This window comes from Xiphophorus maculatus, chromosome 4 (assembly GCF_002775205.1).
Source record: "Xiphophorus maculatus strain JP 163 A chromosome 4, X_maculatus-5.0-male, whole genome shotgun sequence".
NCBI classification, from domain to species: domain Eukaryota; kingdom Metazoa; phylum Chordata; class Actinopteri; order Cyprinodontiformes; family Poeciliidae; genus Xiphophorus; species Xiphophorus maculatus.
This window is the reverse complement of record NC_036446.1, coordinates 34,868,532-34,892,383: the sequence shown is the minus strand read 5'-3', so window position 1 is coordinate 34,892,383 and position 23,852 is coordinate 34,868,532. Positions and strand designations below refer to the sequence as shown.

At 38.7% G+C, this 23,852-nt stretch overlaps 1 protein-coding gene across 3 annotated transcripts in view; it reads right to left on the bottom strand.

The window, feature by feature from the left end:
• Positions 1 to 23,852, bottom strand: part of cemip (cell migration inducing hyaluronan binding protein) — a 224,571-nt gene that overhangs the window by 125,003 nt on the left and 75,716 nt on the right. For all 3 annotated transcript variants that reach the window (XM_023332631.1, XM_023332632.1, XM_023332633.1), the window contains exons 9-10: positions 23,357 to 23,478; positions 6,061 to 6,208 (exon numbers count right to left, since the gene is read on the bottom strand). In XM_023332631.1, coding sequence (XP_023188399.1) covers positions 6,061 to 6,208; positions 23,357 to 23,478 — 270 coding nt within the window. The remainder of the gene's footprint in view (positions 1 to 6,060; positions 6,209 to 23,356; positions 23,479 to 23,852) is intronic.

Here is a 23,852-nt window from a genome sequence, read left to right as displayed (position 1 = left end):
TTTAATGTCACTTGTGTCTTCGTTTCACTGTTGGATCCTAGTCTAAAGTTGTGTCATGGGTGCCTATGTCTGCCTTCCCTGTGCTACCGGTGTCTGAGTTCCTTGTCTCGTTGCTCATCTGTACTGCCTGGACTTTGTAGTCATCTGTGACCTACACAACAAATCCAGCAGGCCCAAATGAGCTCTGTTAGATTTGATTTCAAGACTTTTAAAGTGTCCACACCAGACAGTCTTAATTTAACTCTTTTTGGATAGTTGGAACTCTAATTAAGTGTCAAATACCAAATCTGTCTGGAGTTAGTCAAGTAACACTAACCTGGTGATAGATCTTAAATATTAACTCTCCCAGAGTATCCAAAATGTACATAGTAATGTACTTTTTATTATTTTGAACTTTTAAGAATTCTTTGGAAAATAAACATTTAATGACTTTCTGAAATGCATTTATTTCAAAACATGCAACATAATTAGAAAACATATAACAACATGGAATAATTTACACTTTCATGTTTCACATGTCGCTTTCATTCACATATTGCTTATCAAAAGGTCTGACATATCAGCTGTACAATACAAAAAAAGTATGCTTAATACATTTTTCTTCGAGGACCAAGCAGTGTTCTTCATTTATCATCCATTTATTTATCAGTGTGTTTCAGGACATTGTTTTACAGTTAGTCCAGAAACAAGTAAAAACCTTCAAAGTGCAACACTTCAAATTAATATTTACATAACAGTTACATTTATTTAAATATACAAATGTTTACTTTCAATATTAATCATAAATATTTACTTTACAAATATATAAATAGCTTCAAGTTATTATTTTTCTTAATCCAACCCTCAATTAAGTAATAGTTGAACTTAACCTCACCACCCAAGTCCACCAGCCAAAATCACAACAATCAGTTCAATCATAAAGATCACCAAGCAATCAATGCCAGACTTCACAACCAAAATCCAACGCTTTCAATTCAGACATGACAGGTGTTAATGGGTCCAGTCAACTCCGGAACAGTCCGACCTCATAACACAGTTTCTGCCTTACCAGCTGCCTTTCCGTTCATCTACATGCATCCAGCTCTGCACAGGTTCACCAGGATCTCTGATCAAAGAGATGCCAAACTCCCCTCTTCTTTGTTTTGCTTTCTCTTCTGCTTTTTTTCCATTGTCCATCCCTCTTTAAGGTCTGTATAGAACACATTGAGTGCACGTCTTTTCTTCCTTTGTTAGAAAAATTATCTAAGTTCATTTACTTGTGAGTTTATTTGAAAGGTTATGTTTTCATATTATTATTCTGTTTGATGTTTATTTGACTTCTCTCTTTTGTAGTACACTATTAACCATTTTTAGGATGTTTGCCTGGAGGCTAGAGACGTTTGCACATTCCTGTGTTATCAGCTTCATGTGAAACTGATTAGTTGCGGTCAGCCTCATGCCCTTGTAAGGGCATGTCCACAGAAGGTTCCAGAACACCCTGTAGAAAAAGGTCATTAGTCAAATTCTCTGTGTGACTATGTGAAAAAGCCCAACCTCCTTCCTTGGTTTTTCTAATAAAGAGCAATGCAGAGAAAGATCTGGCAGAGTTGATTCCAGACAGTGTTTGACAGCGGTATTCCGTGTCTCGGGTCTACTCTCTTCTTCTGCAGAAAAGTAAATTGTGTCTCTGGTTGATTCTTCGCAGGTTAGGAATTAAAATAAACCTAACATCCTTCCTTTGATTTTATTTACATTCTTTTTTTCTTGTTCTCTCCTTTTTTTCTGATTTGACTTCACAGATATTCAGTGCCATCATTTCTTACCCAGTTTATGTTTCTGTTGAATGTCTAATAAGAGACTGGGCCTCTCTACACTCCCCCAAAGAGCTGTCCACTCACTAACACAGATTATCTTTGGGTTGTTGGGCTGTTCGTGAAGTTTGGCCAGGGACATCACCGGCTGAGAGGGCGAGAGGGACTTATGCTGATGACTGGCGATTCTTCCACAACCAAACTCTTCTTAATATCTATAAAAAAAGGCAATAAAGGATTAAAACATGCTGCAAAATGCATATGAGAAGGCACATCAACTGGAATAATAGCATAAATTACACCTGGTATCAGTGCGGGATATGCTTTCAACATGAAAAAGCCTTTTACAGATTTTCAAAGAAAAAAATCGGGATCAGAGAGGTTGATAAATATGATCAGTATTCATGTAAACATTCAAGATCATGAAAGACATACTCCAGATTATTACAAATCTATTTAAGTTAGCTAAGAATTTGACTGAATGTTCACCTGCTCAATTTTTTTTACTTACTCCACAAACATTCCACATGCTAAGCTAAATATGCTAACACCTAGCCGTGTGGCAAAAGTAACGTCTATCATACAGGTTGGTCTCAACTCAAAATAATAGTCATATCTTAGAAAAAAATTACTTACCAAGCGTGGTGAACAACTCAGACATGTGGAAAGTAAATAGTTCAGAAATGACTTGGGTTATGTCGCTTCACTTCGGTGGGAACCAATGACTATTGTTAAGGAAATATGATTATTTTTAGTGCTTAATACAGTTAATCTTAAAAGGTATATGGAACACTCTTATTTTGAACAGGGTTGTGTTAAGCATTTAAAACAAAACCAGAGGGGTAAGCATTCAGAGACACAGGAACCAAATGCTGATTAAGGGAGATCTCTCAATGGGACCCCCACTGTGAGGCCGGGCCACAGGCGAAGCCATAAAATTAGCATTTTCCTTGGGAGACAGAGACTTTAGATTTCACAGGTATCTGTGAGATTGTATCTCAGGTCGTTCTGTACTCAGAATGACCGTGGGAGCCACGGGGGGTCAGAGCGCAGCAGTTTGCTTCTTTGTCTCGGTAGAAGGCAGATGGTCCTTTGATCTTTGCGTAGATCAGGGGGAGTTTCCAAGTTTCTCTGACTGCTTAAGGGAGTTTCCAGTTGGTTAAAAAGAGGAACGCCTTGAGTGCATAAATTAAATAGAGAAACACCTCTTTACTATAAGATTTCGTGTTAGGAGAAAAAATCCAGAGAGAGCGGCCACCATTTTGTCTTTTTGCATTGGCTCTCTCTCCAAAGACGTCTTTGCTTTTTGTTTTGTCTTTGTTTTGTGTTTGTCTGTCTTCTGTTTGTCTCTTTATTTTTATGAGAAAATGCATATCTCTGTTCCTCTGCAGCTTTGTTGTTGATTGCTTTGTATGAGATTAAACTCTGTGATCTGTGACGTCAACGCGCTTTGTTGTTGCTTTCACTTTAGAGCACGCCGCCGCTCGTCGAGGATCCCGGGCAAATTAAAGAGGAAAGAGCCAAACGTTTTGTCCAAAGTTAACGTTAAATTACTTCTCTTTTTTAATACTATGGAGCGGAGTCAGTGAATTAACTCAGCTCTTCAAACCCAGGCAATTATCTTGACCAGTCGTGTTAAACTGCTAATGCGGCTAACCTCTATCAGGTTCTGTATGGCTATGGATGGCTGCTGCTTCTTTGCTAGGACCTCAGTCTGATTGTGAGGTAATTCTTGTTTGAGCTTTGAACTCTTTATCCCAGTCCTTGGGGTTACAGCAATGACTACCTTCTTTTGCAACTTGGTGATGCTTCCTCTTGCATTGATGGCAAGTTTAGATGATTTGGTGGGTTATTGCGGTGGTTCAGCCTGACTAGCGCAGCACACTGGTTTGTTTTTATTTTATGTTTGTTTTGACACAATGCATATCAATTGCTTTGTCTACTTAAAGTCAAGTAGAGTTGCTGCGCAGAGATCAGAACAACCCGTCCCATAAAGCCAGGGCAACCAAAACAGTCTCTGTGGCGCTCAGTAGACACGAAATGTAAGATCTATTAAAGCCATTTAATAGATCTTACTATTTAAATTAAATCTCCTGCTTGTCCCGCTATATCCAGCAGCAGAGATGCGTAGTGCTGCGGGTCTCATCATGCAAGGCCAATCCAATGTTGAATGAGGCCTTGAGCATAATTTGACTTAGGGTCCCCTCTTGCTGCTAAGAACATCGACAACAGCGTTTCAACATGGATTTAATGAAATCTGAGAGGAGGGAATAGTTTAATTGGCCAAGCAGTCATTATAATTGTAGCTTACTAAGATGTATTTGTGAACAAACAGCTCACATCATCAGATTAAACTCACAGTTTCATCTTGTTGCTATGGTAACAATCTAACATTACATCATGTTTTTAGATTCACTAACTGATGACTTCATTTGGATTTAACAGAAATGCAAATAGTTGATATTTATTTTAATTACATTATTTTTATTTGTTCATTCTATAGTTGTGGGTGTAAGTATTTTCAGCAATGTATTCCATTAACATAATTACCCAGTAATATTTTACATTTCCTGCCAACTTAACATCTTTTAATACAAAACCCCGGTGGACCGCCTCAGTGCCCCGACCACCGGGCTTAGCAAGTTTTTTGGGGGCTTCTATTAGAGCAGAATAATCTATAGGCATTGTAGTTTTTTTTAACTAGACTGGATGAAAGACACCAAAGATAGAGAAAAATTAGGTGGAATCAGAATCTGCAATTGGAAACCAATTTCAGCTTTATGTCTTTTAGCATAATATCCTCATCTGGGACATCTCTAGATTGTAGCAAACATTTTAAATCGTCCTTTGTGTCTCTCGTTTAAACTCCACCCCCGCTACCGTCATTGCGAAATCAACCTTTTCACCCGAAAGAACGTGCAATTTTTCAAAACGTTTCTCGGGATCTCAAGAAAATAAGTCAGGATTGCTTATTTTTGTTTTCTCCATGTCCCCTTATGGAAGGCGTAGCAATGAACTAGATATGATTCAGGAAATAAAAACAGAGAATCCGGCGCTGAACAGTGAAAAATCAAGAGCTTATGTGAATAGCAGATCAGGTGAAACATATTGATTAGGCAGCACAGCAGGTGAATGAATAAAGATTAATGGTGAGTGTCAATAGAAACGGGAAGCAAACTAATAACAGGAGACAAGCAAAAGAAGACGTAACAATAAACCAGGGAAGGATAATACCAATAATAAGAAAGTATATGGAAATGAACGAAGAGCAAAAAGCAAGAATAAACTAAGAAACTAAATACTGAGGAATGGTATGGCAAGGCATTTTGCAGTCCCGCGGGTTTGTTGAGACCATATCTATAACTAAGAAGAAACATATTTTACACACCATAACAGTAATAAGGAACTTCTCATTTATTTATGTTTTTAATTAGCTTTTATTTTGTCTATTTATTTCTTCAATATTATTTTTCATGACACTTTCAATTTGATTCATTAGGATTCTTTGTAATTTCTGTACAGTAAAACTATTGATCTATAAATCAACAGACAGGTCTATTTAAAATATCCATGGTTGTGTCCCATATTTATATGGCATTAAAAGGATCTGGAACTTTTGTTTTTTCACTGAAAGCACTGGTTTGCACAGTAATGCCATGTGGGTGAAATTTTATAGATGATACTGTTATCTTATTCTCCTAAAGGCAGCACAAAGCTGCACCACAAGAAACAGTCAGAAACACTGAAGAGACAAAGAGCTATGATTAACATACTGTAGTTGCAGTTGTTGTTTTAATGTTTTAATTTTTTAGAGCACAGATTTTTGCAAATAATTCAAAGTTTAAACTTTTATTCTTATTTTATCTGGCCATTTTGTGTAAGACTTAGCAACTAACAACAGAAAATGTCCACTGCATTTTTCATAGACACCTGCAAAATTATTTCTATTCACATACCTTTTTATTCCTCTGAGAAGATAATAATTCAGTAATGTGTTTTTTTTTTTCTTTTAATGACTTTTCATGATAAATACAGAACCTGCAATACAAATCAAGACAGCAACAATAATGATGGTAATATTAATCAGAAAATAATATTCAGTGAAAGTTGCCTCCATCTACTTTGATGGGGGGTGGTAAGGGAGTTGGATAATGGAAATTATTTATAGTAATTAAAAGACAAACCAGATCTACTGTTGCACAGTACTACACTCCTTATGGTTGAGAGTGTTTGAATGTTCAAAGGCAATGTTAGCAGGTGAGAAAATTACCAGGTTTTCCACAGAGGAATCTGACTTGATAGTTGTGACATAGGCCATGAATCTGGTCCTTGTTGAGACAGACAAAACCATAGTCCTTGCTGATCTTGCAGATGACATCGCCTGTCTGGTTGAAGGGTATTCCATCATGGGTTTGAACCTGAACAAACAAAGTGTCAACTAAGCAACTGAAGGTACTTGCATTCAATACAGTAAACCCACTTTGTTTCTGATGATTTTTATTGCCCAAAACTGTGTTTTTCCCTTTATGAAATTTCACTCCATTAATTCAGTTGATGAAAATAGAAATTTTGTCAATTGATAGTTTTTTCAGGACTTGACAGGACTTGTTTATTTTCATTTTTAGGAAATTTGATGTGGATGTGCTGCTGAATTTATAATCATTGTCTTGTGTCTAATGATTCTCCATATTTAACAGTTAGCTGAATATGGAGTTAGAACATTATCAATATTCACAAATACACAAAGCAATGTCTACAAATGCACAGAACAAGATTCACACTTGTATTTTTTAGGCAAACATATATATTTTGATTTACAAGCTGCTTCCAGCCTTTGGGCTTTGTTGCATTTTGTGTGAAGTGGCGTCTAAACAGCAGAGATTCAAGCCCTGCATACCCACTGTCATAATGGGAAACATTTGCTCACTGGCCAAAAAAATGGAAGAGTTAGAAGCTTTCTCCAGAAAGCGTACAAGGAAGTTAGCAAATCCCATTTCATTATTGAGAGGCCCATAAATTGGGAAAGTTCTTAGGAGCAACTTTGGGGCAGTCGGTAAAGTTACAGTGAACTATAATGTAAAATGTGGTTAAAATTTTTTTTTATTGTGTTCAAGCTGCAAGACCAAAAATGACTGGTAAATAGCAATGCATATCAAATGTGTTTTTTTTTCTCAGTGAACAACCTGTTGAGACCCAAAGAAGTCAAACTAAGATTCAAATGTTATTTAGATATCAGTTTGGTTCAGAGTCACAGATCTTGTCTCTGCTACGCCTTTAGAAAAACTTAAGGCTCTGACTAAAGACAAGTTTTGAGAGGACAGAGCATACAGCAGAGGACAGAGGATACAGCAGAGGATAACATCAACCAGTCTACAAGCTAGGGTACAGGTCCTCGAAAATAAAAATAAAGAGCTGGAAGGGAAAGTGTTGTACTTGGAGGCCAAATTGCAACAATATAATCTGAGACTGGTTAACCTTCCTGAGGGGGTGGAGGTAGAGGATGCCTGCGCCTTTCTGGAAAAGTGGCTACCAGAGGCTCTGAACCTGGTACCGCTATGCACCACTCTGACACTGGAGTGAGCACACCGGCTTAGCCAGAAAAGCACATCAAACGCCGCTGCACCAAGGACTCTTATTATGAAGTTCTTAAACTACAGGGATAAAGCAACTGTGATAAGAGCCGCCAGGACAAAGAACTACCAAGTGTGATTTTATGAGGACCTCGCAGTTGGTGTGCATAAAAAACAGAAAGAGTTTGACAGCATGAGACGACAACTTTGTGCCATGGGGATTACAATATGGCATGATTCTTCCCGCTCAACTGCCGGTGACACACAACGGTCAGTCTCGCATCTTTAACCAACCAGCTGAAGTAGAGAACTTTGTAAGGACTCTGAAAACAGAAGCAGAGCTGTGAAAGACAATGACGACATCATTTTATCACAACATATTAATAGGGATGGACAATTATGGTACCTAAAGTTAAGTAAAATAAATAAGGATAAATAATTTTCTTATTATATTTTATGTATGCTATGCCAGAGGCTCACAGCCAATAGCCTATTTTTAGTTACTTATTTCTTATTTTTTGGACGCAAAAATATTCAGACACAGTTGGTTGGTCCTTACTTTTGTGTGGAACAGCCTTCAGCCGTTAGATGGGTACCACAATATTGAAGGGGGAGGAGGGTGGGCAACAGAGTTTGAAGTTTAAAGGGCTCATTGTTCATTATTATGGATGTAGTTTTAACATCCAGGTGTTCTTGGTTTATTTATCTGTAAATAATTTGAAAATACTAAGGAGCCCATTCAGTATCACACGGTATGTATTGTGGGTTAAGAATTAAAATGTCTTCTTGGAACTGCAGGGGATTACAAAAACTGAAAAAAGTGAAACAGAAAATGAGTAGGGTGAAATCTATGCACTCTGATATTGTGTTATTTCAGGAAACTCACCTGTTGTCTGGTCAGGAGGCAAAGATTGGCAGGAGGTGCCAGGGCGGTATATATTCAGCACCTTTTACTTCCCAGGCAAGAGGGGTTATGATTTGGATTCATAAATCCATACCATTCCATTTGACAAGGGTTATTAAAGACAGGGCTGGGAGGTACATTATTCTACAGGGCACACTTATCACAGAAAAAATAAATATGATAAGTATTTATGCCCCAAATGTTGATGACCCAAAGTTTTTTCAAAATCTCTTTCTTACAATTTCATCTCTGTCTATATTATAGCAGGAGTTTTTAACTGCACAATGAACCCAGAACTGGACAGAAATTCAGGTACTGACAACTCTCATTCTAAAAGTAGACAAACAATTCAACACTTTATGAAGGAACTTAATTTGATGGATATTTTGAGGAACATGAATCCCAAGAGTTTAAAATTCTTGAATAGCAATTCAAATACACATAAATCACATTCACATACTGATTACTTTTTAATTTCTGCCATTTTGAGACAAAATAAAAGACTGTCAATATGATAGCATCTTAATTTCTGACCATGCACCAAATTCACTTATCTATGAGGATTTAAGACTAAGCAGAGACCATCCTAAGTGGAGATTTAAACAAAAATGGCTGCTACACCCAGAATTTATGTTTTTCATAGATAATCAAATTAACATCTATTTGGATATCAACACAGATGAAACACCACCCTCTTCGAGGTGGGAAGCCTTTAAGGCCTATCAGTGGTCAAATAATTAGCTTTACGAGTTAAAAGACAAAATTAACTTATCAAAAAACAAGAATTGGCAGCAGAAATTGATCTGCTTGAGAGGGATTATTATCAAACGCTATCCCAAAACATCCATAAAAAAAACTTCTGATACTAACAACACAGTATAACAAACTTTCTGCCTCAAAAGCCGCCTCACAACTTTTGCATCTTAAGCAGCCACTCTATGATCAAGGAGAAAAACCTGGGAAATTATTAGCCTGGCAAAGCCGACAATTACAAAATGAGAAAAATATTACTTCAGTTGAAAATAATAAGGGACAGATTATTGCTGATTCATTAGAAATCAATGAACCTTTTTTGGTTCTTTGTTTATCAGGAGATTATGCATTTATTGACATTACATACATTTTGCAAAACTTACATGATTACTCCGATTTTTTTGTCCCCCCCTAATGAACATAAATCACCATATTGAGATAACAAAAACAAGAAAAAAATGAATACAAATAAATACCTAAATAATAAATAAATAATAATAATAAAAAAATAAAAAGATAAAGAGTGGGGGGTGGCATTGGAGAGCCACCCCAATAGGTAAAAAATGTTTTACCTATTTTTTAAACTTAGTCACATGATGGGTCAGTTATATCAATCTACGTATTATGAAGGCAGAGATTTTATGTATTCCACAAAGGGTGTCCACTTGTGAGTAATTTTTGCTGAACCACCCTTCACTGTTAATGACATTTTTTCTATCTTCAAAAACATTCTTACAGTAATCAGCGATTGTGATGTAGATGGAGGTGTAGGAGATTTGTAGAAGAGTAAAATACAGCGCATGGCGAGAAGAGAACAGAAAGCCAAGATCTCCCCCTACTGGGGGACAGGATAAGTGTGGTCACTGGAACTCCAAAAATGGCAATTAGTGGATCACGTTGGATCTGGATTCTAAAAATCCCTGAGAGTATGGAAAATAAATTACTCCAAAATTTACATAAGCTTGGGCAGAAGAAAAACATATGACTTAAGTTGCAAGGTGAGGTCCGGCATCTGTCATACCGATCTAGAATTGAAGGGAAAATTTTAGATTTTAGACCAGGGGTGGGCAACTCCAGGCTTCGAGGACCGGTCTCCTGCATGTATCTCTACTTCAACACACCTGAGTCAAATAATAAGGTCATTAGCAGGACTCTGGAGAACTTGACTGCACTTAGGAGGTGATTCAGCTGTTGTATTCTAGTATGTTGGACCAGGGAGACATCTAAGAGTTGCAGGACATCGGCCCTCGAGGACCAGCTATGCCCACCCCTGTTTTAGACAGACGAGATTTTGAGAAGTGAACTCTATTTTTTTTTTTTTACTTTAAACTGTACAAGCTGTAATCTGATACATCGACATATGCTGAGAATAACTTTATCCCACCATGAATCAGACACTTAAATGCCCAATTCACGTTCTCAAGCAGTTCTGGTTTTACCAAATGAGTTGGACTCAATTGCCATAAGTTTTCCATATATATTAGAAAGGAGTCATTTCAGATTAGGCCTCAAAAATAGAAGGTCAACCCATGGTGGGTCAGCAGGGAGAGTTAGAAAATTTGTAAACAGCGATGAAACACAATGTCTAATTTGGAAATAGAGAAACATTCAGGTTAAATTTTGGGGACAACTCTGAAAAACTAAGAAATAAACCATCTTTGTAAATATCTCTCATTGTTCTAATGCCTCTATAAGCAGCATAAGTAGCTGCAGGATAAAGTAGATAATTTTCTGTAACAATGGCAATTTATTAGAGGGAGACACAAATTTGAAATAGGACCTAGATTGTGACCAGATCCTAAGTGCAGACAGCACTGTAGGATTTGCAGTAACAGAGGATAATTTAATTGGTAGTGATGACCTAACTGGAGGACCTGCACAGCGACCGCTGCCTAAGAAAAGCACAACACATCACAAAGGACACTTCTCACCCCGGACATTCTCTGTTCACACTGCTGCCTTCAGGCAGAAGATACAGAGCAACCAGAACAAGAACCAATCGTCTCAGAGACAGTTTTTACTTAGCAATAACAAAACTAAATGCAATCAATAACAACCATTAATCATCATAAATGATGTATGTGAGAATGTGGCTGTTCTTATTTATTAGGGTTTTTTTTTGTTTTTTTTCGGGGGGTTGTTACCAGTTATTTGTTAGTTCTTACACTGTGTGTGAATTGTGAGACAGTTATTTTTTGTTTCTAAGCATATGCACCGACTGATGGCACCTTTTAAATTTTGTTGTCCTTGTGACAATGACAATAAAGATTTATCTCTATCTCTGAATAGATAATTGAGGCAGGTGACAAAGATGCAGAAATTGATTGAATTTCAAGTTTACATCAGATCAGGTGAATTTAGCCAATAAATCAATTTATGAATATGTGAAGACCAGTAATACATTGAAAAACTGGGTAGGGAAAGACCACCATTTTTGTGAACTGTTGCAATAGAGAAAGTCTCAGTCTGGGCTGCCCTTCCACTCAATAAAAAAGAAGAAACCATCTGATTCAAGAACTTGAAGAACTGTTTAGGCAAAAACCATTGATATCAAAAAAGAAATCTGGGTAACACATTCATTTTAATAACATTAATCCTGCCAATTAAAGAAAGAGGGAGAGAGTTCCACCTCTGAAGATCTGATGCGATTTGAAAGACCAAGGGGACAAAATTCTGTGAAAACATTGAGGGCAGAGTACATGTAATATTAATTCCCAAGTACCTAAAACCTGAGGGGCTGAGTTTAAAAGGAATGTCAGACTGCTTACGTCCTAAAGCTAATGAATGTACTGGGTAGCATTCACTTTTAAGTAGATTCATTTTATAGCCAGAGAAAGATCCACATTTTTCAAGAATTTTTAAAATTAGAGGAAGACTACATAAAGGATCCGAAATGTACAAGAAAAGGTCATCTGCCTATAAAGTAGGGGTAAAGGTAGAAGACGCCACTGGCCAAATGCGGGTAAAAGTATGAAGTGGCGTGTAAATTGGAGCAACGCAACCGCCACTGTGGTGGGTTGACAATTTGAACAACAACAAAAAAAGCTCCATTCAGTTTGAACTTCTGTCCAGGGGAGGACTGACTGTCTGGAGTCCACACTGATGCATTTACTGTCCATATCTAGCGACCCTACGCTGTCATAATTTAACAAAAAAATTATATTAAATCTCATTTAACCGCGACAGCCCATTGGTTGATTTTATTGACGGACATTGGGCTTATCCAATAAATCCCTCAGTCTGCCTTGGCCCGCTCCTCCCCTCTAAGTTTATTAATGGTGTCATTTCAGCTAACCGGAGTCCGAGCAAAGTGAGCGGAGATGAGACGGGCCGGGTCAGAAAAACTACCACAAAAGCTAAAAAGCACATAAACCCATTCAGAAAAATGTGTCAAACTATTTGATGTGTTAATTACCACACCAACTTTGACAGTTGGAGGCGATTCAGTAGCGGACAATGAGAAGGAATTGGTGATTCAGGGGCTTTATTATTGTTGGAGGAGGATGATGAGAGAGACGTGACCAGGGACAGATTGAGGAAGAGTTCAGATTAGCTGCTGCTGCCTGGTAAGAAGGAGTGAAAATGTTCATAAAGAAAAAGTTTTGTGCAGGCAGGAAGGCAGGTGTGTGTGAGGGGGAAGCTAATACTATGTAGTCAGAAAAACTCTGGAGTAACACAAGAATGATGATAATGATGATGATGGCCCATGGAATTAATAATGAACACTGTTACATCCCCAAGGCAGTCTATGGATATTGGATGGGGCTGTAACAATAGATAAACCAGGGAAAAATGAAGAGACAAAACCAGGAGGGTAAGGTTAAAGTTTTATTCTTTAAGAGTAATCTGAAGAAATCTCAAAGGCAAAAATGAGAACCTAAAAGAAAATTAAGGGGAGAGTAACAACAAAAACCAGGGTTTCTAGCAAACAACAACTCCTCCATCACAGCACCACAGAGCTGCGGCACACATGCTGCCCAATTGGCAAACAGGCCCTGAAAATCAGTTCCCAGCTGGCCTTATAATGTGCTAATCAAGTGGCAGAGTGAAACCAGCTGGGCCTGCTTAACCTGCCAGAGCTCAGCAACAACCTGAAATGGGGGGGAAATCCTACATGCAGCCACCACTGCATGTAACAAACACATTCTGAGATATTTTAGTAATAATTGTAATAAGTAAAGGAAAACAAATAAAACAGTTAGAAAATACTGTAGCTATTGATACAATTTAAAAATATTTTTAAAATGACTAGACACATTTTTGATAAATACTATCTGGGTGAGTTGTTGCCAAAATTTGGAAATGTTCAACATATGATTGCAAGAATGTTAGGGTTGTGTAGTTAAAGTTTGCCCTTAGTAATTACTTCAAATTAACTTATTGTACTACAACCCTGTTAAGGGGTCCATGCTTTGTGTTAAATTATTCTGTATACGTACATCTGTGTGGTAAACTTATTGTCAGTAAATTGGTTTCCAAGAATAAATCATACATTTTCTATAATTTGCTTGTACTTGTGGGGTCTGCAATCAAAAGAAAAAAAAACAGTGGTTGGTGAAATATCTGAGTGGCCGGTAAAAAATTTTCTCTACCAGCAACTGTGGCCGGTGGAGAAAATTTTTAGTTTCCACCCCTGATATAAACACAATTTAAGTGCAACACCAGAGCGGATAATTCCATGAAAAGAAGAGAGGGATCTCAGGGCAACAGACAGAGGTTCAATGGCTAAGGCAAACAGGAGGGGAGAAAGAGGACAAGCCTGTCTACCTAGGTTTTGGAGAAACCTTTCTCCAAAATCAAACCTACTGAGAACGGCAAAGAGGTACAGTGAACCCTTGTTTTTAGCAGGGGTTGCGTTCCGAACAGAACCCATGATAGGTGAAATCCGTGAAATTGTTACCTTTTTTTTTTACTATTATTATAAAGCATAGCTAAATACTCTACACCAGGGGTCTCAAACTCAATTTACCCAGGGGCCGCTGGAGGTAGAGTCTGGGTGAGGCTGGGCCGCATTCACACACATGGTCTCCTTAGCCGAACCTTTCTGATTGCCTATTACCATATTTGGCCGTAGTCAGGCGCTGTAACAGCGGTAATTGTGTAGTGTCTCTTTAAGATACTAGTATCTAGTATTGCTAATGATGTCAGAAGTATGCGAGAGCGTGGGAGAAACGTGCTAGACGGACATGTTAGCTCCCTAACTTTTTAGTAATGTTACAGGTTGTTTGGACGCTGCTCAATTTTCATGTCTGATAATGTAGCAGCCGTTCAGCCGGGCTTTGTAAGGTTGGTGAAGAGCGTATTTATTAAAGGACAACACTGTGGAATTCCCAGTACCAGTGTGGTTGTGAGTTTTTGACCGTCCTGACGAATCTGCCGCCTCCTCTCCTTCCTTAAACACAACCCAAGCGTTACAGCGCCTAACCTTAATTACGTTACACTGATCAGCAACTTCCGGGTCTAGACTGGATGCTGAAGCACGTGAAGCGGGAGCGGCCGCGGAAATTGCGCATGTACCGCATGCAAATAATGACAAATAGAAAATGCAAATAGGCCCGGCCGATGTCCCGCCCCCGAGAGCAATATACTCCACCGTGATTGGTAAGTTTGTTCAGCTCCGCATACAACACTGAAAAGTGCCAAGTATATCAAACTCGCGGGTCGCACTAACATTAAACTTTCATATTAAGGCGGGGGCCACAAACTATCGTCCTGAGGGCCGCAGTTGGCCCGTGGGCCGTGAGTTTGAGACCCCTGCTCTACACTGAAACCAAAGAACAAAACCTGTTTTCAGGCCCAAGCATTTTTTAAAACAAATATAACGCTGTGTTACCAATAACTACAGTAAAATAATCATTTTAATCATCAACACGAAGTTCAGTGTCTTTAGTGTCTTTTTCATCTGAAGCCTGTGGTGCAGGTGTGTTCTTTTTGAGAGAAGAACATAGTTATGGGTAGTTGTCGCTCTTTTTTCTTCTGGGCCAAAATATTTGCCAAAATTTGAAAGCTGTATTAAGTATATTTAAATACCGTAACGTTATTGGCACACAGATAGAGAAGAAGCGCAGAGACTGTTTAGCCTACTCGATCAAAGGCCTTCTCGGCATCAAGAGAAACAATCACCTCAGGAGATGCGGGGCAATGAGCTGAAAAAATTGTATTCAATAGCGTACAAATATTAAAAAAACAACTGCCGGTGTCATGTCCACTGTTTTTACTGTTATCTTATTTTGTGCTAAACAATGCCATCTAGTGGGCATTCTTGGTAATTATCAAAAAGGAAGTACAAAAAGTAGAAAACATGATGTACAGCAATGGTCCCCAAACTTTTTATTACCGCGGACCGGTCAAGACTTGGCAATTTTGCTGTGGCCCGGGACCATCAGATAATGCTTCTGCATGTTGTCCGCATTTCCCGGGACATGTCCATATTTCACGCCCTGTCCCGGGCGTCCCGGGTTTTTTTTAGAAAGTGAGGAAATGTCCTGTTTTTTTTAATTTCCTTCATTGGACCATTAAATTTACAGGCACTAGGGCACTGCGCACGGCGCTGCGTGTGACGTAATCCCTGAGCCGTGTCAGTGCAGGCAACCCTGTTCTTAATCAGAAGATAGATAGCGTGCCTGTCAGTACGCAAACAACATGCAAAAGCGCAAATGTATGGACTTTCCCCGTTTTCAGAGCCCCCTGCCCTCTCCAAGGTGTTCTGGTTTACCCAAATTAAAATATGGTCAACCTAAGCTAAAGCCTTTTTTTTTTTTGCCCTGATTTTCCCTTTACGACAATCTTACAACGTCCTGCAGTGAGTGGTGTGTTGAATATGCCTAAACTATAATCGGGCATATTCAACATTGATTGGCTTGATTTTAGCAGCCTATGGGGTTTTCCCTGACTGGGAGCGAGACGCAGCCTGTTGAATGTGACAGCCAATCAGAAAGCGCGATGACGTAAGAACGGAAGGGAATCCCAAACAATTGACATGGCAACTGAGAGTCCGGTCGACATCGGAAGTGATATGTGGAAATGTTTATTACTATATGTAAAGTTCATTTTATACATGTTTATTATTTGTGACTATGTTTATTCAGTTAAAAATGTCAACTACAAAAAACATAACTCACCTCCAAGTCATAGTGCAGCAAATAGAGCAGCTGCTCCCGCCGTCTTTTATCGCTTAAAATGAGTCCACAAACTATCACTACTGCTTCTACATTGTCATCTGTGTTTGATTATTCTAAATTCACGTATGGTATGTTGGGGGTTTTACTGGATTTTCTTCTGGAATCGGGATGTTCGTGAATGGATTCGGTGTGGATGGACACACGTACCGATCAAACCTGTTGGACTTTTATCGGCTCGTGTCATGTGTGGTCACAAAATCGGCCGACAATCCTTAAATCCTGCCGTGTGAACCAGACCTAAAACTCACAAGCTCTACTCCTCTCGTCTCGACCACTGCCCTAACGCTCTCTGACGTCGCTATGGTAACGTTTACATATCCCTTCAAAATAAGATACAGATGCGCCACAAAAAGGAACATTTCACTTTCGTGAAAATTTTAACTTACGATAACAACTAATGGGAACCCTAACCTCGTTTCTCTGCACCGAGACGGTTCCATCTGGGAGTGATGAGAGACAATGACACCCGAAGTGTTGCTTATGCACAGGGTGCTTGGTCTCTACGTGATGAAGCAGTTTGAAGGCTTCATTGCCTCATTAACGATCCGGTCACCATATCATGTAGAGCGGGTTTAAAATGTGGGAATCACCTACTGGTCTGGGATAAATCCATTCTCCTGTCTCTTCTCTGGGCCTTTTCCCTTCGCAAAGAAACTTTCCAAAGACATCTGATCTGCTTCTTACTCATTTTGGTGCTTGTAGACTCAATGTTGGCGTGCAAGACGTTACTGAGAGAATCCAGTTAAAGGATTTTCAAAATAAAAGCTCCTCTAGACTAACATAATACATAAAACGGAAATATGTAATTCTTTGTACTCTGTACTTTGTATATGTACTCTGCCGGTACCAATTGGTCCACGAACCGGTACCGGTTGGGGACCACTGATGTACAGCACAGTTGCAGCCACATGGCAGTTTCTCAGCCCTGCTTATGTTGTTTTCTTGCCTGCTAAAGCATCATCTGTGAGTAATATAAGCTGAATTAATCACATATGAGAATAGTTATTGCAGACACCTTCATTTGTAGAGGAATTATGTATTTTTATGTTAGTAGTAAATTCGGCCTGTTGCTAAGCTAACTAAGACCACTAGTCTGTGTATACAAATGGTGTATGCAGTGATTGGTCATTGTTACTGCAGCAATGATACTTATATGTATCCCTTTGTTTATCCTGTTACAGTTTCACAGAAAATGTATGTCATTCAAGATGTCATCCCTGAGTCTGGGGAGTTTCTGCATTTATTCTGTTTAGCTGTTTGGATAGCTAGTATCATTTGGCTGGCGAGGCCTATACAGGCGGCCTTTGATGAATCCATTCTGTTCTTGCAAAATAATCTGAGGAAGAACCATCTCAAGCTGAGTACGCGGGACTTTAGCCAAAATCTTAAAATCCACATTTAAGAGTGACAGGGGCCTGTAAGACTCGCAAGCAGTAGGATCCTTGCCCTTCTTCAGCAGGAGTGAAATTGAAGCCTGAGCTAGGGTGGGGAGCAACAGGCCACGCCCCAGTGATTCATTATAAACATCAAGAAGAGGGGCTAACTTGTCTTTAAACTTTTTGAAAAACTCAGCAGGGAGTCTGTCTGAGCCGGGCGCTTTATCACTCTGCATATTTTTGATTTATATAAATATTTCTTCCAATTTAATGGGAGCGTCAAGTTGATCTGAAATCAATTTATTTATCCTGGGAATGTCAATATTCTGAAGAAAGGCAAATAACTCATCTGAGTCTGATTATAATTCAGATTTATATAGATCGCAATAAAATCTCTTAAAGATGTCGCTGATAGAAACAGGATCGGAAACGCGATTGCCTGACTGATCTTTGACTTGCGATATCATGCGAGAGCTAGCATTTCATTTTAGTTGATGTGCTAGAAGCCTATTTGGCTTTTCACCATCTATGCTCATAATAAGTAGCCTGAGATCAAACGAAGAGATGCTCCGCATCAGATGTTGTTAGGAGATGAAGTTCAGTCTGCAGATCCTGTCGTTTCTTCAATAAAGCCTGTGACGGATTAATGCCTTTTGTCTGTCAATATTCTGAATTTTTGTTGAAATTTCTGATATCTTAGCTTGCAGATTTTTATTAAAATTAGCTGAAAAATAAATAATCTGGCCACGAAGATAGACTTTTACCGTTTCTCATAATGAGAAAGAGACTGTGTCGCTCTTGTTAAACATAAGAAAGTCATCGATTGCTGATAGGATGAATTGAATTGAACTGAAGAAATACTATGTCAGAGTTTAAGCGCTTCAGATGTGAATATATTTTAGATCACTTCACCGGGACCAGGACTCCACATTTATCCTCTAACTATGCCACAGTTTTAGTAAGGCTGTCCACTTTTTTCTGGAGGCTAACAATGTCATCAGCGCAGGTGGATAGGGATTTCTCCATCTCAACAACTGTTACCTTTAGCCCTGTGAAACTCTCCTGCACCGTGGACAGGCCAGAGGACAATTCCTTTTTGAAGGTTAGCAGCTCGGACTTCATCGAAGATAGACTTTCACCAAGCACAGCATGAAACTCCACTTTAAGTGTAACAGTAAAGTCATCCTGAAGAGCCGCAAGAAGCTCCTTTTTAAGATTGCTGACATTGCTAACTGCAGCGGCCCGGGCCGCGGCCTCTGAAACAGGAGGAGACGACTCAGTATAGGTTGAGGATTCACCACGAGGAGCAGGCCGCAGGTGAGTCTGGATCAAATTCCCCCCTTTAGCAGGCTTTGGTGGCATTTTAGTGACCAAACAAAGATTGTGCACAATGTAAAGATTACTTATATTGTGTGGGGTCAAAGCCGAGAAAAAGTGCCTGGCAATAATCGAAAAAAGAGCCATCCCTGCAGGAGCACACCAAAGTCACCACCGCCAAAGTCCGAAATCAATTAAACTCTTAAGGTCTTTTTTTGAAAAATTATGCAGCTCAGACATAACGCATAAGTAACAAGAGCAAAATGTTTTCCTAGATACCCTCCAAATGACCAACATCTCAGAATTAATGAGTACAGGTGTTGGTGCAACTACAGTGCCTTGCGAAAGTATTCGGCCCCCTTGAATTTTTCAACCTTTTGCCGCTTTTCAGGCTTCAAACATAAAGATCTAAAATTTTTATTATTTTGTGAAGAATCAACAACAAGTGGGACAAAATCGTGAAGTGGAATGACATTTATTGGATATTTTAAACTTTTTTTAACAAATAAAAAACTGGAAAGTGGGGTGTGCAATATTGTTCAGCCCCCTTGCATTAATACTTTGTAGCGCCACCTTTTACTGTGACTACAGCTGCAAGTCGCTTGGGGTTTGTCTCTATCAGTTTTGCACATGAAGAGACTGAAATTCTTGCAGATTCTTCCATGCAGAACAGTTGGAGCTCAGTGAGGTTGGATGGAGAACAGCAGTTTTCATCTCTTAACACAGATTCTCGATTGGATTCAGGTCTTTGACTTAGCCATTAAAACACCTTTATTTGTGAACCATTCCATTGTAGATTTTGCTTTATGTTTAGGATCATCGTCTTGTTGGAAGATAAATCTTCCTCCCAGTCTCAGGTCTTTTACGGACTGCAACAGATTTTCTTCCAGAATGGTTCTGTATTTGGCTCCATCCAGCCATCTTCCCATCAATTTTAACCAGGCCCAGACCATGATGGCTGCATCTCTGATCAGTTTTCTCCTTGTCCCAGATGTAAGTTTAGAGGAACGGCCGGTAGATTTGCAGTGGTCCTTCCATTTCAATATGATCGCTTGCTCTGTGCTCCTTGAGATGTTTAAATCTTGGGAAATCTTTTTGTACCCAAATCCGGCTTTAAACTTCTCCACAACAGTATCTGGGACCTACCTGGTGTGTTCCTTGGTCTTCATGATGCTCTCTGCACTTTAAACACAAACCTGAGACTATCACAGAGTAGGTGCATTTCCAAGATTTTACGATTGATTACACATAGGTGGATACTATTTATGATCATAAGTCATTTAGGACAACATTGTATCATCCAGAGATCCTCACTGAACTTCCGGAGTGAGTTTGCTGTACTGAAAGTAAAGGGGCCAAATAATATTGCACACCGCACTTTGCAGTAGTTTACTTGTTTAAAAAGTTTAAAATATCAAATAAATTTAGTTCCACCTCACGATTGTGTCCCACTTGATTTTTCACAAAATAATAAAGATTTTAGATCTTTATGTTTGAATATCAGGATATAAAGTAAATAAAGACAAATCTTCATTAATGTTATTCAGAAGAAAGAAACAGAGGGAATTATTTCCAATTCAAAAAGGTAGATTGTTTTACATATTTGGGGATTAGGATAGTACCACATATAAATGACATTGTTGCGGTTAACTATAACCCCAAACTCAATTGCTGCCTCTGTGGATAGATGGAACTACCTGCCCTTGTCACTTATAGCACAAATCAATGTCCTTAAATCCAATATAATGCCCAAACTTCTGTATTTGTTTCAGAACATCCCATTGCCACTCCCTGCCAATTTATTTTCGGTCTTAAAAAACATTTTCACTTTCTGTGGAACAATAGATGACCGAGGTTATGTTTATCACTTTTGTACCTACCGTATGATAGAGGAGGCCTCAGGTGCCTCAATCCACTTTGGTACTATTGGGCAAGAGAGATTTACAGATAAATCTCTTTTGCCTTGGGTGAATACTGAAAATTGTTCTGTACCTCTCCCTCTACCCCAGTATATTTACATCATATGTCCAAAAAAATTATTACTGCCGTGGATTTATGTTTACTAGTTGCAAAAAAGAGTCATAGCACTCTCCTGGAAGAGTACCAGTTAACCAAAATTCATTAACTGGATAAATGAAATGTCCTCACAACATTACCAATGGAAAAAATTACTTGCATTATAAAAGGGAAACTATCAATATTTCAAAATTTTTGGGGTCCTCTTATGGAATATATAGTGAGCATGGATATGATGGGTGGGGTGGATAAGGTATAGTTACCGGTGGTCCCCTACAGTGTCCTAAGTTAATCTTCTTTATTTGTATACTTGACTTGTTCACTCTGAATTATATATTTGAGTTTGTATTTTCTGAACTATGTACAATACTAAAATAATTTGGGCTACTTCCTGGAAAATAGAGAAACCGTTGTAATTGTAATTGTTGTTTTTTCTCAGGGTTGTCAGGGGTTTTGGGGTTGGGGCATTGTTTTTCTCTTCTCATACACTCTGTATGTAATAATTGCTGCTCTAAGATATCTCATAATGTCCTGGCTTGCAAGGAAAAACAAGTTGAATGCTGGACAATAATATAACTACCCTTGACTTTTCCTTTGATATGAGAGCACAGTTATGTCATGTATATTATTGAAAGCATTTTTGAAAAACCAATAAAGATAATGTCGGGGGAAAAAAGATTTTAATTTGTGGCTTTATGGCTCTACGTTGAAGATGGTAAGGCATACTTTATTTTTTTACTGTCGGCTGCTCTGCAATAGCGCCTCTGCTCCCGACTCCCATACAGAGCTATCGGCTAGTGGTAACGCTCAGCCGCTCCCTCCCGTTTCAAAATCTTCTCATTAATGTAAGAGTTAGAGAGTTAAATATAATTAAAATATTGGCTACCTTTGACAGAAAAGTGCTAAGTCTATGAAAGCAATGTAGCCAGTTTTGCTACTTTTGACTTCCAAAGCATAATGTGGCCGTTTATCATGATTTATCAAAAGTAATGAAATAACGAACTATAGTCTGATTTTTACTGTTAATGTATTTCACCCTATTGAGCAATGAAAGTAAATAAAAGGTGTTAAATGTCTATTTCTCTATTTACTTACTGAAGGGATTTGTTATTTGTGCTACAGAGCCACAGCTAGCTTCTCACTACAGCGGCTCTGACGGAGCCTGTGCCTTGCAGTGCTGCTGTTGCTCCTCCCACACTTTGGAGTAAATCATTGTTTTAACGGTGGTGGGGGTGGACCTAAAAATTTATTCTTATTTTTTTCTTAGAAGTATGGCAGATTTAATTTGGTCTTTATTTCTATTGCCTCTTTATATTGATATTGTTTAAATACAAAGGTTTCTTTCATGATTACTTTGGGGAGGGACAATTCTAGACTTTTCCAAGTTTGGGGGGCCAAAGGGGTCCTTCGACCCCCCAGGATTTCCCCCATTGTGTACAAGGAATGTAGTATCATGTGCTTTTCTGAAACATGGCTGCATGAGCAGAACTAGCACCCTGCTTGGACACAACCTGGGGATTGACCACCCTCAGTTGGTGAGGGTTTCTGATGATTTAAGACCTGAAACACCCAATGACCCAATGACAAAACAAACAAAAAATATGTGTGTATGCGTGCATGTGCATGTATAAGCCATACTAAAATTATGACAAATGATAAATAAATCTAAGTAATATGAGTTTCAGTTTCTAAGAGCTAAGCAATATTGAACTTATTAAATTTTTTTCATCTGTCCTCATATAGACCACAGCGAGGTCTGGTTTTATATGTCACATTTCCCATACACGTCATTAAATCCTACAGGAGGGTCGCTTAGATTTCAACCAAGACTTCACCTCAGTTAGGGTGTTTGGATGACATGAGTATATATGAGAAAAACCAGATTCCTCACACTGTAAGCTAGTTAACCTTGCAGTGATTCTTTGAATCTGGATTTTCACCAAGTCAAAATTTTTGGTCATGACACTATATGAACAGTTAGTTAGTGTGATGCGTGGCTTTCCTTGCAAATCTACTTTGATAGATGCTCAATCTCTCACCTTTGTGGAAAAGAATAATCTTTTCTAACTATCCTGCTGAATTTCTAAGGAATGGGGACTCTATCCCCATCCTTCAGTCCTTCCCCATGGGGACTGAAGGAAAAATCACAAAAGACCCTAGTTAATCCTAGTTGTTTCTTATCCTTGAATCTCATTGTGACCAGCAATATAAAAAATCCCTCTACGTTCTTGTCTAGCGGTCATACATGTGCTGCAATTAACTCGCTGCTGTCCCTTTATCCTGGGAACTATTATGGAATGTTCTTAGTCGCACAATTAGATATTTAACATCGCACAAAAGTATGAAAAACTGAAGCCAAACTTATTTCATGATGCTTTCCATAATTGTTTTCTTTACTTAGTATCAAATACAAATGCATGAAAATGCAATATGGACAGTCAACATTTACCTGGATGTCCAATGGACTGCTACACAGTTGATCTGGATAAGCTTTGCGCAGGTCAAACAGTATTTCCCAGTCTCCAGATCCCCTTTCATCGTCCCTGTCAAACCAGTCAGTCCACTCTGCCTCTGTAGAACACACACATATCCAAATTTAGTGGCTGAAGTGGCATAGGGTAATCTGGATTAAGACTTTTTCACTTTTTGTGGTCTATGTGTATTGTCAGAAAGAATATGAATCAAAATAAGAGAAATATCTGGTCATTCCTTTTGGAACATGACTAGTGGTCACCGATTTAAATAGTTTATTTTTGGTCTGTTACAGTCTCATTTTTGTAAGTTGGTCAGGATAAAAACACCAGCCAACTGCACAAATATAAATACAGGGATAGGATAGGGATTTACCTATCCCTCCACCCTAAAGGAGGGATAGGTATACCTTGGTTTTACTTGTTGCCAATGTAGGACTGAAGGCTGTAAGGTGGGGGCAGGACTTCAAAAAG